Source organism: Osmia bicornis, chromosome 6, assembly GCF_907164935.1.
Source record: "Osmia bicornis bicornis chromosome 6, iOsmBic2.1, whole genome shotgun sequence".
NCBI classification, from domain to species: Eukaryota; Metazoa; Arthropoda; class Insecta; order Hymenoptera; family Megachilidae; genus Osmia; species Osmia bicornis.
The window spans coordinates 10151511-10167910 of record NC_060221.1 but is presented as its reverse complement, the minus strand read 5'-3'; the positions used below and the strand labels follow the sequence as shown (position 1 = coordinate 10167910).

The window sequence follows — 16400 nt, the reverse complement described above, 5'->3', positions numbered from 1 at the left end:
GGAAACCCTGGCTTGAAAAAATTAAAGGAATAGAGAGAGCAGATATAGTAAGATTGAATCGACTACGGGCAAATCATTTTAATTTGGGGGAATCGCTTTATAGGAAAAATTTAACAGAGAATAAGAATTGCCCATGCGGCGAAGGCGAGGAAAGTATCGAACACGTTATTTGGAATTGTGACAGGTTCTACCAAGGTAGGGTGGGACTGGAAGGTTACTTAGATAGCAAAGGCATTAGGGCGGGTTTGGAAATACAGGAGGTTTTGATGAGGGGAAATTTGGGGGTCTATAAAAGAATTTCCAGATTCCTAGACAAATTGGGAAAGATTATTTGATAAATGTTGGTGGGTTTGCCCACATTGTATAAGATAACGAGGAAGCAGGGTGGTAATTCGGATGAAGATAAGATAAAACAGAGGTACGAAGCCGATAAAGATTGTAGGAAATAAACTATAAAAAGATTGTTAGATTGTAAGAAATAGCAAAATACACGAGCAATGAGTTAAGTGTTATGCAATATAGACTGTATGGAGAACGTATGAATGACGTTAATTTTGAGCCAGGAGCTCAAGTAAAGTTAGAAATATAATGTAATATAATGAATGAATGAATGAATGAATGAATGAAGGGGGTAGACGCGGGTAATGCAGCGAGGTGACATTACCGGCAAAAATGGACCTAAAAAGGGGTTTACGGTTATACGCTTTTCGTTTTTATATGTATGAGAAGATTTGGAGCTGGGTGAGGGCTCATTCGAAAGAGGAAGGTCCAATGCAGGGCGGTCTGGTCATGGTTTAACGAAATTGTGTTGATATCTAATATATAATATGAGTGTCCAAAGTATTCAAGTATTTTTAGGTCACTAAAAGAGTTTTGTGACTCAAACGGTGATCAGACCGCCCTGCATTGAACCTTCCTCTTTCGAATGAACCCTTATTTAGATCAAAATCTTCTCATGTAAGGACGAAAAGTGTATTCCCGTGAAAGCATTCCCACAGCCGAGTTTCACCATTTGTGACAGCAAGTCACTTGACAAATTTAGTTCAGCTAGTAGTTATAAGGTGGCGTCTAACTAAAAAGGCTGCCGATTTGGAATCGTAGCCAGAATCATAATAATAGAATCGTAGTCAGAATCATAGCCTCGAACTGTGGCTGTGAGGGTAAGCGAAAAAGGTAACAACGCCCGAACGCTGATTGTGACGCACTACAGTCGTGCTATCCTCTCATTCTAAATGTTGACATTGTCCCTTTTCGCTAAGTTTTGACTGACGCCCGCCTGGATTTTCCACAGCGCCCTATATCAAACCTCGCTCAAAGAGGAGGTATAACAGAAAAATATACCTCCACTTTGCAATAATTCTGCAAATGTTTACATAAGTTGTATGTGAGATATTTATTTATTTAAATTATTTGCATTTACTTAGAATATTGACTTGTCACGTCTGGGAAAATTTTACAAAGGGTCTAGCCGTATAAGCATAGTGAATCGGCCCCAGCAACACTTTCGGTTGATATTTATACCACATAATGCTTTTTGCCTAAACAACAACTGTGTGCAATTTCAACCCCCTACCCCCTCTGATAAGGGAGATATGAGGGTAAAACTCAAAACCTTTATCATTTTTTTTTCTCGGAAACTATTTAAGATATATGATCACATTAAAGTGCAAATAGTAGGTATTCATTAGCTGTATATCATATTTTTTTTTCAAAATTTTTATTCGATGATTAAGGGTTGAAAATTAATAAATAAATTTTTGAAAATGATTTTTATAAACAATCCCTTGGATGACACCCACCGAAAAATTAAGAATAATCCTTTACTATTTAACTATTATCTGTAAAAATTTCAAGAGTGTCGGATTGGTACATCATAGTTAAAAAAAAATAAAACCAATGCAACGCCCTTTTGAGGTGCTCAACCTAACCGACCTACAGGGGAATACGTAGCGCCGACCCGCCACGTTTCTCGTACCAGAAACAGCTCTCAGAAAAGTATGAGTTCTTCTTTCCCTAAACTGTGTGTTACTTAACAGTCATTTATTTAAATAATATATTAACAATTTAAATTTTTTAATTAAGTTTTCTGGTCCAAACTTTTAACGTCCGTGTTTTCACGGTGTTTCTCGTTTTAAGTACGTGGGAGCCCTAAAAAGAGCTGATTATGTTGTACGTTACAAATGGCACCCTTTGATAAATGCAACTAAGGTGTTCCTCGTTTTAAGTGTGTGGGAGCCCTGAAAAGGGCTGATTATTAAGCCCTAAAAAGAGCTGATTGTGTTATGTATTGTCAGGTTGAAGTATATGATTTAAAACAGAACACTCAAAAACTTTTTTTTAAAAAACACGCTTGTAAATAAGTTTTAATCTTCGTCGCTATTTTCATCAATAACTGGAATAATGTTAGTACATTTCCAGATAGTACTGGTACGCTATAATATAATTAACCCTTTTCAGGGCGGCCATATACTTAAAACGAGGAAAACCTTAGTTACAACTATTCACAGGTACCAGCTACAATTTAATTAAAAGTAATACGTACGTGAAAAGGTAAAGACGGAAATAGTTATAGAAGTCTATGTTCTTTACAGCGTTGAATAGAATGATATTGCAGTTATACCTGTGATACCTTCTTCGACTATTAAAAGGACAACTAATGGCATCTAACACAGTGCCATTGTTCAAGACATGATATAAATCTGTGATTTAGGGCTCCCACATACTTAAAACGAGAAACACCGTAAAAACACGGACGTTAACAGTTAGGACCAGAAAACTTAATTAAAAAATTTAAATTGTTAATATATTATTTAAATAAATGACTGTTAACTAACACACAGGTTAGGGAAAGAAGAACTCATACTTTTCTGAGAGCTGTTTCTGGTACGAGAAACGTGGCGGGTCGGCGCTACGTATTCCCCTGTAGGTCGGTTAGGTTGAGCGCCTCTAACGTTCAGGCCGGCTTTGTCTTATGAAAGGGCGTTGCATTGGTTTTATTTTTTTTTAACTATGATGTACCAATCCGACACTCTTGAAATTCTTACAGATAATAGTTAAATAGTAAAGGATTATTCTTAATTTTTTCGGTGGGTGTCATCCAAGGGATTGTTTATAAAAATCATTTTCAAAAATTTATTTATTAATTTTCAACCCTTAATCATCGAATAAACATTTTGAAAAAAAATATGATATACAGCTAATGAATACCTACTATTTGCACTCTAATGTGATCAAATATCTTAAATAGTTTGCGAGAAAAAAAATGATAAAGGTTTTCGGTTTTACCCTCATATCTCCCTTATCAGAGGGGGTAGGGGGTTGAAATTGCACACAATTATTGTTTAGGCAAAAAGCATTATGTGGTATAAATATCAACCGAAAGTGTTGCTGGGGCCGATTCACTATGCTTATACGGCTAGACCCTTTGTCCGCCTCACGTTCTCTTATCAAGCCTTCGGGTTATAGGAGTCTCCTCATGTAAGGGGCGTGAGGAGAACAAATCACTTCTACATTATTTCAATTTTCTCCTCGACTCTGTGCTTTCCCATCAAGCCTACGGGTTGTGAGAGTCTTCTTCATGTGGGAAATGCACAGGGAAGAGTTTGAGCTTATAATTATTCTATTTTGTCTTTTCTATCCTTTAATCTCTTTACATTTCTTAATTCGTTTCTTTAGTTATTACCCCTCCTTGAAACTATCGTCGTGCTCAACTGCGTAGTAACAGAATTCGAGATAGAAAAACTCGGTTTCGACCAAGGAGAGGTATCGTAAACAGCGTTCGCTACGCAGTTAGCCAGTGCTTCGCATTATAGGGGTCTCCTCAGGTTAACTGCGCAAAAGCGTAAAGATCAATTTATCTTTTAGATTTTCAACCGATACTCTCCTCTTTTTCACGCGTAGGCGCCAGTCGGTCCCAAACCCGATCGTATGTGCGAATTGAGTGTTGGAATGAAAGTATGAAATAGCACGAAATTCAAATATTCGAATGAGTGCAAAGGGCGAGGAATGAGAACCCTCACCCGCGAACGTTAGCAACATTCGAGAACTGTTTAGAGACGAAGGGTCACACAGAGTAATAAAAGTCATTGTATTGAATTCTAAGAATTACCTGAAACTAAGACCCAACGGTACGATTTTGAACAGAAAGAACGTTCTCGAACAAAGTTCGCTGCGAATACAGGAATGAATATTCGAATATCGAACAATTGAATACTGCTGAAATTATCAGTTAAATCATCGTATGCTATTAGAATTTTTAACGAACAACTCGCGCTATCACCGCAATTCGTATTGTTGATCGATTTCTTTGCGAACAAAATGATTATGGACAAGCCAATTGTTAATTAGAGAACCTCGTGATAGCCGGTCCATTATTCACATATAATTCATGTTTATAATTATCCGCATATTTATTGTTCAATAATTCTGATTTAAACTATTAGTTGATAATCGCACCATTTTATATCTAATATTGGAAATACCGAAAGGCCGTTAGACGGAGATGGAACACCGAAAGAGAGAGAGAATATGATCTAGAGGATTTCGTCTGGCACGCGCCCTTAACCAATAGCGACGCACGTGACGCTACCATCACACACTATGATTTGTTGAGATGTCCCCACGCAGGACATCGTCCTCGCGACGGGCCCTTCCGGCCAGGATCGCGATCGATTTTGATCACTCTTCGTCGAACAATCGAGTAAGTCGTGACGGGAGCCCGTGCGTCTAGAGATAGAGTTGTCGAAGTACTTTGTGTAAATTAGCTGCGCGGCAAGTCCTACCCGTTAGACAGAATGTCGCGAGGGTGAATTTCGCGAATACGCGGCAAAGACTCAGTGACGCGCACGTAAAGCCTTTTCATACTATTAAACCTCTATCTTTTCTCTCTTTTTTTTTTAATCCGTTTGATCGCGTATTTTCCGTATTAAATTCATTCGCGTTAATAATCATCTTTCTTCAAAAATCGTAATCGTCTTGTGTTTTGTCTATCGTCTTGTTTAATTTTTCATTCGCAATCAAGGGCAATCGGGTGCGCGACAAGTGTGTGTGCTACAAGGACTCTATCTTCTCTCTTGGTGTTCCAGATTCAACAGCGATCTTTCAACGAACCAATAGCGATTTCACAACGATTTTATCGTATATCTTATACTACATTTTCACGGTAAGCCTGTTTATTACTAATTTGTCGAGCACGGCATTATAATTGATATTTCAACAAGGCAAAACGGGCGATCTATTAAGCCTACGGGTTATAAGAGTCTCTTCATTTTAGATCGTCTCGTTTCTCATACTCAGGTACCGATTAATATAAATATTTACCGTATTTTTCCAAATCGCGACTTTTCTGAAACGATTGTCTCGACTACGAGGTATAATCGAGGGACGACTTGCAAAGCCTTCGGGTTATAAGAGTCTCTTCATTCAAGTCGTACCCTCGCGGATTGAATCCGCTATTTTTCCAATTTCTAATTTGTCGAGATAGTCGTTTGGTAATAAAATATACTTGCGCTTATAAATCATATTAATAGATCTCAATTCGAATCAAAGGCTGTTTATATATATTTTACACGATTTTCCAGTCAAACTATAGTCATTATAATACAATAGGTTAAGCATCTTTACCCTTGTAAATTATAACTGTTTATATTCAAATTCAGCTATTTGCCAAATCATATTTATCAGTATTATCTCAGTAACCGGTTAAAAATCATTTTCTTTGTTAGCTGCAATAGTTTCTTTGAATTACATCTCATTTTTGCACACTAACCAGTTTATTTTATTTCTTTGAATCATAACACCTTTTCAAATCCACGCACACCAACACTACGTTTCAAGGAGGGACCCGTACGGGACCTAGAACACTGACGAACCCAACGGGAATAAATACCTAAATTTCCGTCTTTTAAAATTGTTCTGATCGTAGAGGACGTTAACGCGTCATACGCGATCAGGGCTGGTGGCAGCGAGACCTTTCTCATCGCACTAATCAATCAATTCAGAAAAATTAACAACTGATTTTCTTTTTCTTTTTATCTTTTACGTTGCGCGCTCGCCTCTCGCGCCGCGCAACGTAACAGACTAATACTCCTCTGTATTTTTTATTAATTTCAAAAAACAAAGTTACTATAGATTTCTGGAAATACAAGGTGCGTCACGCAATTGGGACGAGTTATATCTTAAAGGGTCTAACCGTATGTATAAGCATAGTGAATCGGCCCCAGCAACAATTTCGGTTGATATTTATACCACATAATGCTTTTTGCCTAAACAACAATTGTGTGCAATTTCAACCTCCTACCCCCTCTGATAAGGGAGATAAGAGGGTAAAACCCCAAAAATTGAATACCTTTTTTCTCGGAAACTATTTAAGATATTTGAACACATTAAAGTGCAAATAGTAGGTATTCATTAGCTGTATTTCATTTTTTTTTCAAAATTTTTATCCGATGATTAAGGGTTAAAAATTAATAAATAAATTTTTGAAAGTAATTTTTATAAACAATCCCTTGAGTGACACCCACCGAAAAAATTAAGAATAATCCTTTACTATTTAACTATTATCTGTAAAAGTTTCAAGAGTGTCGGATTGATACATCATAGTTAAAAAGAAATAAAACCAATGCAACGCCCTTTCATAAGGCAAAGCCAGGCTGAACGTTAGAGGCGCTCAACCTAACCGACCTAAATAGCGTAGAGATCTTTTTAGCTTATAACGAGTCTATACTGTATTTATTTAAAAACCTCTCTAACTAATCGCTTTTAATTTTATTAATGACTAGTGATTACCCGCGACTTTGTTCGCATTGCACGCGTATAAATAAACATAAGTTTGTTTAATTTTGTGATTAATCGCCTCTCTCTTCGATTTTCACAATTAAAATCAGTATAATATGTATATGTATGTGTAAATGCGTGAACTACTTACATAAACGGACTATAAAAAAGTTGCCTCATTAGCGCTTGATTTTTACGCGAAAACTCTGAATATTTCCAGAATAAAAGAAGTCTAAATTATTATTCTATAAATTCTGAATCTGCCAATGAAAGTCTCGTCAAAATCGGTTCAGTCGTTTCGGAGCCCGTTTAAACAGATAGACAGACAACAATTTTGCAAAAGCGAGTTTGGGTTTCAGCAAGGTGCAAAAATCACAGACAGACACTTCAATTTTATTTATATCTATAGATATAATTTTTTCAAACCATATTGATCTCTTTTACTTTTATTGCTACAGTTTCATCACTATCAATTCTTCGAGCCGCTACTGAAAAATAATAATTTTCATTAGTAGTAAGAAATTTAAATTTAGAGAAGAATGATTTAGTTTACTGCGAATTGTTAGGTACATTTACTACCGTTATCGTTAAACATTACGCTACAGGGAACAGATAGTTGACTGTGAATGAAATTAGTGATATGTTTCGTCCGCAGAAACGCTTTCATGCGATCACACCAAAGTGACCCCGTATTACATAGAATCAATTACGACGAAAGTCGGATTCTGGGCAGCTCCATGCGGAAATTTATTCTCTTACCTCATCGGATGGTGCAATCCCAAACTCGAAGAATATATTCTCATGGGAGAAGATACCCCTCATATGTAAGTAAACTTTATCACTAATTGTAAATCAATAACTGACTCAAAACGAGTTGAATGATAAATAAAATAGGTAGAGAGACTAAAAGAGCAATCTTTTGGAATAATACGTTAGATTATAATGCAGAGGTAATGAGGGTAAGAGCAACATAAAAATTGTTGATGTACAGTGAGAAGCAAAAGTGAGTAGACACGGAGTTAGTCACGCTCTTACAATTAGATGAAAAATCGTGATTTTCGGAAATTTTAATTAGTTATAACTTTTAAATGCGTTGACCGATCTCGATGAAATTTTCAGCATACACATAACTTATCTGAATCTACGAAAGACATATTTTAAATTTTCATTATAGACTTGCATAAAAATGTTGAAAAATTACCATTCACTATTTTTTTTCATGATTTCAACAAATTGTAATTTTTTAAAACAATGAAAATACATATTTTAGTGAATTAATTTTGATAGCTTCTCAAAAAATCTCAAGTTATTTAGTCCAATTTTAACCAAGGTATTCTATTTTTAACAGTGTCTACTCACTTTTGTCTCTCACTATACATCTATAATGTACTCGCGATGAAATCAGGCTTCCCCGGGAAAAATCAATGATGTCCATAGTTCCCATTCTTATATAGTAAACATAGTTCCCATTTAACAGAATACTAAATACATTTCAACCTTTTCGGAGGCGACGCAAAATTAAAAAATTTTCTTCAACTTGTCTTGATTGTCAACCTTTGAGTAACCGAATATAGGCGAAGGGTGTATATCTGTCTCTTTCCTATATAACTCGGCAACACGATGCGGAGTCCGTGTTAGTGCGTATAGAATGTGTGGTTGGCGTACCACACATATTCCGCGGCATATTTTAGAAAGATACAGCCCCCCTGCCGCAAAGGCAACCCCCGCGTCGAGGACTCCGTCCATTGGTTCTTACAATTAGACCCATGGCTTTCACATACTAATGAAATCGATTCAATTTCATGTACATCAGAAATGTTGCCAACTTCTGATGCAATTGTTACAATTACAAATGTTACCAGCCGTATTTATAACGTTTCGTATGTTTTCTTACGATTTATTAATTACCAAATGCGTCATACCGCAATCAAATGGTTATTTGCAGCATTGTTTATTCAGGTATTTTTAATTTTGCGCCGCTTCCGAAAAGGTTGAAATGTATTTACTATACTATTTAACGATTAAGTAGGTTTTTTTAATAGCTGTTGAGTATTGATATAAATGAAATAGAAATTATTTTACACTTTTTAGCGCACCTCGAAGTCGGTTGTACATATTGTATTTTTAAAATTATTTTATTTGAACTGCCATTGCTGGGCGAGCATATGTATTTCGTTCACTTTCAATCTGTTTCACTAGACTCGCTCTTCGAGCTGATAAAAGGCAAGCCCGAGCAATTTTCAGAACGCCTACCTCCCCGGATAATATTCAGCTTGTGGACCCGATCTCTCGCCATTTACGTAGGGGAGAGTTGCCGAATTTGGACCGTCGCCTAGATTGGACCCATCACCTTATATTACCTCCTATAACAAATAATATCGCAGTATAGGCAGCATATCTAACATTGATGAATGGTTGCATCAGCGTAGTATACATCAATGTTAGATATGCTGCCTATACTGCGATATTATTTGTTATAGGAGGTAATATAAGGTGATGGGTCCAATCTAGGCGACGGTCCAAATTCGGCAACTCTCCCCTATAAATGTTTATGCAGGAAAATTTAAATTTATATTTATTTACTTATTATTCATATTTCTCAGTTATGTACTAAATTTTATAATATGTAATACTTAAAAATTACATTACTTTAATTAATATCGTCAAAGTTATGACTTTGAGAATTCCTGCTTCCTTCATATTGTCGTTTACCCTATAGAAGCCTGATTTTGTCACGAGTGTACTACATCAGAGAGAAAGTTTCCACCGAAGCATTAAATCCGATCCTGCTCCGGTGCGCATCGAATTTAATGTACTGTTCCCACTGGAAGTAGAGTAGAAGTGAGGAAGATTGATATTTCAGTAGAGCCAACTTAACTTTTGTTTGCTAAATGTACACAAACGCATAAGCGATGCGAAATCTCTTGTTGTCCATGATCTTCAAAATTTCCTTCTCTTTTAAAATATTAATTAATATCAAAGTTTCATCATATGACCATATATCACGTTTATTTTCCATTTTGGTAACTGAATAATAAAAAGTAAAGGTTGGCACTATCCGTTTTGAATCTGTTTTTGTGTCGTTTCCACCGACTTAATGTATGAAATCGCTACCACTCCGTCAAAGTTTGTGGATCGAAACAGGAGTGAACTTAGCGCAATCAATCACGTTTCCATCGACTTAAATTTGGTTCTACGCCGCACCAGGTACGAATTAATGTTTCGGTGGAAACTTGGTCAGAGACGCTCAAAGAAGTTGCACGTACGGGCGCCAGAGTGCTGATGGACAGAAATCGTCTCTACTACTGTTATTTATCGATCAGTAGTGGGAAGGTATGTAACACCGAAGCAGCCTCCCCAATCCGAAACGATTCTTGCGCAAGACGAAAACGTAAGTAAGTAAGGGCTGTACTTCTGGAAACCTCTCATCGTCAAATCGATGAGCTACCTGCCTTAAAATATTTCCTATCGTGCATAGAGAACGTTGAGAGTGGTCACATGTTGCGCAAGTGTAGAAATGTGCAATTTTCAAAAATTATGTAGCGGTTACGGCTACGGTAATAAACCTGTACCCCCAGATCCAAGGTCCTTGTGAAGCTAGGCCTGGCCGGGCACTTATTGCAAGAACAGTTTTTCACATCTGGTTTTTCCTAATGACTGGAGAAAGCTGGAAAAAACGGGCAGATCCTTGCCGGCTTTCATAGAGGACAGAGCCTTCATTTTCGTACAGTTTTCGTAGTCAGCGTCAATCCATTGTTATTATTGTTGTTCGTTTAAAATATATAATTGTTGTTTGTTATACATATAAAGTTATCAGTCTTTCACCACTCTCACGTTCTTCCAAAATTAACCATTAAATTGGTTACATATAAGTAAGTACATATATGTAGATCATTTAATGGGTATTATTTTTAATTAAAATTAAAAGATCACGGTTTTGTGGAGCACAGCCCCTCAAAAATGCTAGGAATGTAAAATTTCAACAACAAGAAATTTCTGCGTATACGCACATTTTCACTACATTTTTTAACTTTTTACCCCAAAATGGGTATATTAGTGAAGTTTCATACCTCTCCGACAATGGGAGGTTTTCAGAAGAAACTCCGTAAGTAAGTAAGTAAGAGGGTGATTTTCTCGTTACGCAAGACAAAAGCCGTGCTGCACAATCGAATCCTGCTGTTTTTGCGGGTAAAGAGACCCAGGGACCATATCGCCGGACCCAAAACTGCTCTGTGTATGTTTATGGCTGAGACGAAGACAAGAAACGGAACAGCAGGGGTTCCGTTGTGCGGCACGGCTTTTGTCTTGCGTAGCGAGAGAATCACCCTGTATATGTATACCTTCAGCCCGTAACAGGGCACAGATGTGTCCCTCTTCAGGTGGGATTTCTCAGACGCGTCTGACGTACGCAACAAGACACGTGCGTTCACCACATGTGACTAGACTATTATAGACGCTGCGTTCGAACACAGATAAGATTTTCTATATACAGGGTGATCCTCTCGCTAGTGGACTCAAAGAAAGTGCCGCCACAATAGCATGAAGTGCCCCAAGTCCTTTTTCTGTCATCGATACCTTTTTACGGACACAGCTACAATATGCACCCCCGTCGAGAAAAGGGCTTGGGTCTATTCATAATGGTGTGACGGCATTTCCGCTGAGTCCACTAGCGAGAGGATCACCCTGTACATGTACCGCCCGCGTCTGCTAAGTTGAGACGTAGGACGGCACAGCGACAAGGGGGGTCCTCCACACACACCGGCCGGCTTTCTAGTTTTACACAAGCCTCATTAGTTGACGAGACCGCTTCAGCCAATAATACACTATGGTCAAAAGTACTTACGTGTGAGTTAAGGTGAGGCACGACCACTCAGGCCCACATTCCTTCCGAGTATCAACTTAGTAGACGCAGACAGTATATGCAATGGTCAGGTTCAAACGTGTGCGTCTGGACGAATGGTTCGAATTTTAATATGATCGAAACCGATAGCGTGTGGCTATTTCTAGACTTTCTAGGCTTTGGAAGCAGACGGTTGAAAATAAATGCACGTATCTCTATTATACCAGTTTAAATGCGTCCGACGCATACTGTTCTCCACGAGAATTTGGTATCTGAAATGGCAGAAAGGTAACAAAGGATCCTTGTTTGCTCCGTCTGACCCCAATCTTAATATCTAGCTTAATCCCCACCCATAGGTTCTGGAGGTAGTGCTACTGCTTTGAAGTCATCGTCACCGCATCACTTTGTTCCAGTCACACTTGACCGATTCTTTGTTTTCTTCGTCAAGCGATTCGACCAATTACGAAAATAAGTACTTACTTGTGATGCGAAGTAGAGATATCGGATAGTGGGGCATAGATCCCTACAAGTTTTATCCATGCCATCTTCTCGTGGACGTACAGTATGTTTGACGCGTGCGTCAGATGCGCGTAATAAGTCCTACCTTTATTACTTGCTGAGCGTTCCGAGCTTAAAGGTAAACGCGACCATGAATGTAGCCAATGGAAATTTTTGCATACCTCTGATACAACGTATTACCCAGAAGATTACCCTTATACCTATCCTGGTTAATGATAAGGAATGAGATAATAAAAGAACTGGAAAAAATTCATTCAAAATGTTTTCAGAGCACGCGGCATCTATTATCTATCAACAAACGCAGACAAACCATACGCCCGAGGCCTCCCCGTAAAAAGTCAACAAACGACAAACAGGAAACGATCGTCCTACCGCCAGTATTGAGTCTACTGAAACAACTGATTAACATAATTATAGAATAGCCAATTCCTAATTTAGTCCTATACATTCTGTTATGTTTGTCCTTGTTGTTTCGTTGTATAGTTTCTATAATTAATTCTTAAGTTACTACGCAACCTACCGTTGAACCTCCATAACCCAACGATTGTCGGTGATTAAAGCTTTTGTTGCATTTGATTGTATCGTCATAGCGAACCAAGAACTTTCACCTTTCTCATGATGATCTTTTTATCAAATCCTTCATCGTTTGTAATTGGTCGATGTTATAGTTGTACTTTTAATGCAGTGAATCTTGTTGTTAATTGTATTTAAGGATGAAAAGAATGATAATGTTAAGTTTAGAGGTAGTATTTATACAGAAAAGGAGATTTATTTGTAATTCGTATGAATAACATAGAATTACGTATAATGAAATTAATAAATTTCTAAAATAAATATATTATAAAAAATAATAAGATGAGTTTGCTGAAAAATGTAAATACTTGAAGACAAAATGTTAATGCGAGACGTACTTAAAAGGTGAACTTGTAGAAAAGCTACTTCCCCTCCGATTTCAATGATTTTTGAATATATTGTAAAATTCGTCATTTTAAGCAATTTTTCCGCTAAGCTATATATGAGACTCGATTAATTTGCGAAATATTCGCGAAAAACTATGAGTACTACTACATTGAATTTCGTATACGTCCGCGGCTGTGTGTGCATCAGCAAGCGACCCTCGCTTATCTACCGTTTCTATCAACAGCACCATACGGCCTGGCTACCGTCCATATAACAGGTCAGCTTAAAATCAAAATTAACTACTAATTTCAATAATTTTGACATCGAATTTGCCTGAAGGCGGCCGGAATATTACTGTGCCCTAACCTAACCTAATCTAGACATAAATAACGAGAAAAATTATATTCCGTCACAACTGGTATTAATCATTGTGCACCATAAGATTGTCTGCCGTCCGTACTAATGTTGCCGGTATTTTTTTTTTTCTGTTGTTTATATGTCTGGCTTAAGTTAGGTTAGGTTATATTAATATTACGGCCGCCTTTAGGCCGGCCACATGGGTCAAATATTATAATTTGATTTTTTAGTTCACCTGTTGCATAAATAGGAGCCGGACCACATGGTGCTGCTTACAGAAACTGTAGGCAAGAAGCGAGCCGGCGCGACGCACATACGGCCACAGGCGCATACGTATAGGCAGAATTCGCTGTAGTAGTAACAATATTCTTTTGCGATTATTTTTTTATAGTTTAGAGGAAAAAGTTACTTAAAATGTCGAATTTTACAACATATTTAAGAATCATCGAAATCAAAAGAAGGCAGGGGGGGGGTCCTTTTCTACAAGTTTATCGAAAATTCTATTACAGTAAAAGTTAGGTAAGTACCCGAGCAGATCCATGGGATAACTGCCTAATAATAATCATTCCTACCACCTAGGGGATTCCCCTTGAAGACTGCGAAGCTGGACGAGCGAATAGTGTAACCTGATCAGAACTGGAATAACGATGAAACTATATTAGTGCAACAACAACACTGTTTGATTTTTTTTTAAATGAAATATATACTAATGTAATTGTGAGGTTCTTTTGATTAAAACAAAACCAAATATGATATAATTTGAAGTATATTTACTTATTATTTTAAAAAGGGAAAATAGTTGAGATCACATTTAGGTATTAAATAAGTGAAAGAAAATCACTCGTTAAATAAACAAATATGCTTCAAATTATAACGTGTTTAGTTTTATTTTAATTGGAAGAACCTCACAATTACATTGATAAAAGTTTTATTTAGCAAAAATAAGAATTAAAAAAGGTTTATTGTTGATTTAGTATTGTCTCACTAATCATCTTTTTCTCGGTTCCTTTGATTATTGCACCTCTTTCTCTTTCGTTCTCTGTCCTTTTCTATGGTCAGCAATATTCAAACACTCGGCTCGAGCCGTTTCTAAGAACCAAAAAGAGACCTCCACTTCATAATTGAACGTTTTGGTGTCAGTATTCGAGAAGTTATCCAACTTTTACTGTAATTCTATTCTCTGACTTAAACTCTATTTATAGGAAAAGGTGGAGTGCTATGGCCGCTACTAAGGGCCATACAGGGTTATTAACAAATAAATTTTATGATGGTTTTGATAAATTTTTTTAATTGTTGATCCTTTCAACACCACAGCATTCTTTTCGAGGTTAAGATTTCGTGGATTTCGCATAAACAAAATCCGTGACCATAGAAATCAGTGATCATACCGCCAAAATACAATATCCATTAGGCCTCAAATGTCTTTCTTTTTTAATTGGCATGAAATTACAGATAAGACTTGGATATTAAATAAAATAATTCAACTTTCATTTCTTATCCATAAACATTAAATCTAGGTTTGATTTGATATTTCCTGATTAAGGACAAAAATACTAATTTTAATTTTTCGGAGCTTAAAACCTTTACTATTTAATATCATTTTTAAACTAAAAGCAATCGACTTCCTTTTTTCTGATTGTAAATCTCATATTTTTAAACAAATTTAATGTAATTTTGAAATTAAAATTTCATTTAGACAATTCAAAATTCAAAATTCACCTGTCCCTACTAGAGGTCTCTATTTCATGTATACGTAAATTGCACGTATATGTACTGTACTCGTGGTCTGAAGAAACACAAAAGTAGAATCACAGCCACACCAGTTTTATGTTAACAACAATATTTATTACATAATAATTACGATATAATAATAATTTCTATGGATTTACAGTACACTGTCGCGCTAAACCTTAATTATATATTAATATGCAATGGAATGATTACAAGTTTCTTAATACATCCACGTTTCAAGCTTGGAGGCATTCGGGATTTTGTTTCTCAGGTTTCTGTGGCTCGAATGCAATTATCCAGGGAACGCGTTCCCATCGTCTGCGCCACGTTTGATCGTTGCACTGTCAACAGATGAACAATGCTCGAGCTCGACCGAAAAAGATCAATTCGCTCTGATTAACATCGTATCGAAATATAGAACTTCGATTTCACGTAAGTATATATTGGATATTCATATCTGTTTTAGATTACAGAGTTAAAAATAATCTCTCTACACTTTATGGCGGACAACGTAGGATCCATAAAAAATGGACAGCCTCAATTTTTTTATGAAAAATAACTGAATATCTTGATTTCTAGCGTGGAACGTATTTATTTCATTCGAGAGTCAGAACGATGCTTCAACATCAGTTTTGAAAACGAATTGTGCGTTAATCATTTTTTAGTTTTTTTTTTTTTTTACGCCTTTCAAAATCTGAGAGGAATACTTATTATCATTTATCTTCCAAAATCTGATCGAAGTTATTTTAAAAATTGTGATAATAAGTGCTTATGAGTGCTCAGATTTTGGAAGATATTTTTTATTAACACTTCACCAAACAGAAGCTAAAATTGGGGCTCTCTTCATGGTCCGCCGTTCGAGAGTTAACACAGCAATTAATTAGATTTATATACTTCAAATAGAACATTTTAACTAAGGAGAAAAGTAGGAACACCTTGATTACCGTAATGAAAATGAAGATATTTAGTACCATATGTATAATAACGAGCAAAGATATAATTATTTAATTGTTCAATATATTAAGTGTACAAATTAAGTGCTGTTAACATTATGCCTATTTAATCACTATTTGAAATGTGAATATTTTCCCGTGCTTGTGTGGACTTAAGAGTGGGGCGAGAATACGATAATGATTATTTTAATAATTGGGTTATTATGACTTTTAAAAATAAATCATCAATTAAAGAAAAGGCACTGAATTCATTAGGCAGTTATTTAAACTTAAATTGTCAATCACTAATCAGTTTCATTCTAATCACAGTGTTATCGATTAAAAAC

At 36.4% G+C, this 16400-nt stretch overlaps 1 protein-coding gene across 1 annotated transcript in view; it reads left to right on the top strand.

Annotated features, from left to right (window-relative positions):
* Positions 1–14665, top strand: part of LOC114877519 (phospholipase A1 member A) — a 42764-nt gene extending 28099 nt beyond the window's left edge. The window contains exons 6-7 of the mRNA XM_029190188.2: positions 7430–7598; positions 12403–14665. Coding sequence (XP_029046021.1) covers positions 7430–7598; positions 12403–12517 — 284 coding nt within the window. The 3' untranslated portion in view covers positions 12518–14665. The remainder of the gene's footprint in view (positions 1–7429; positions 7599–12402) is intronic.
* Positions 14666–16400: the final 1735 nt, after the last annotated feature.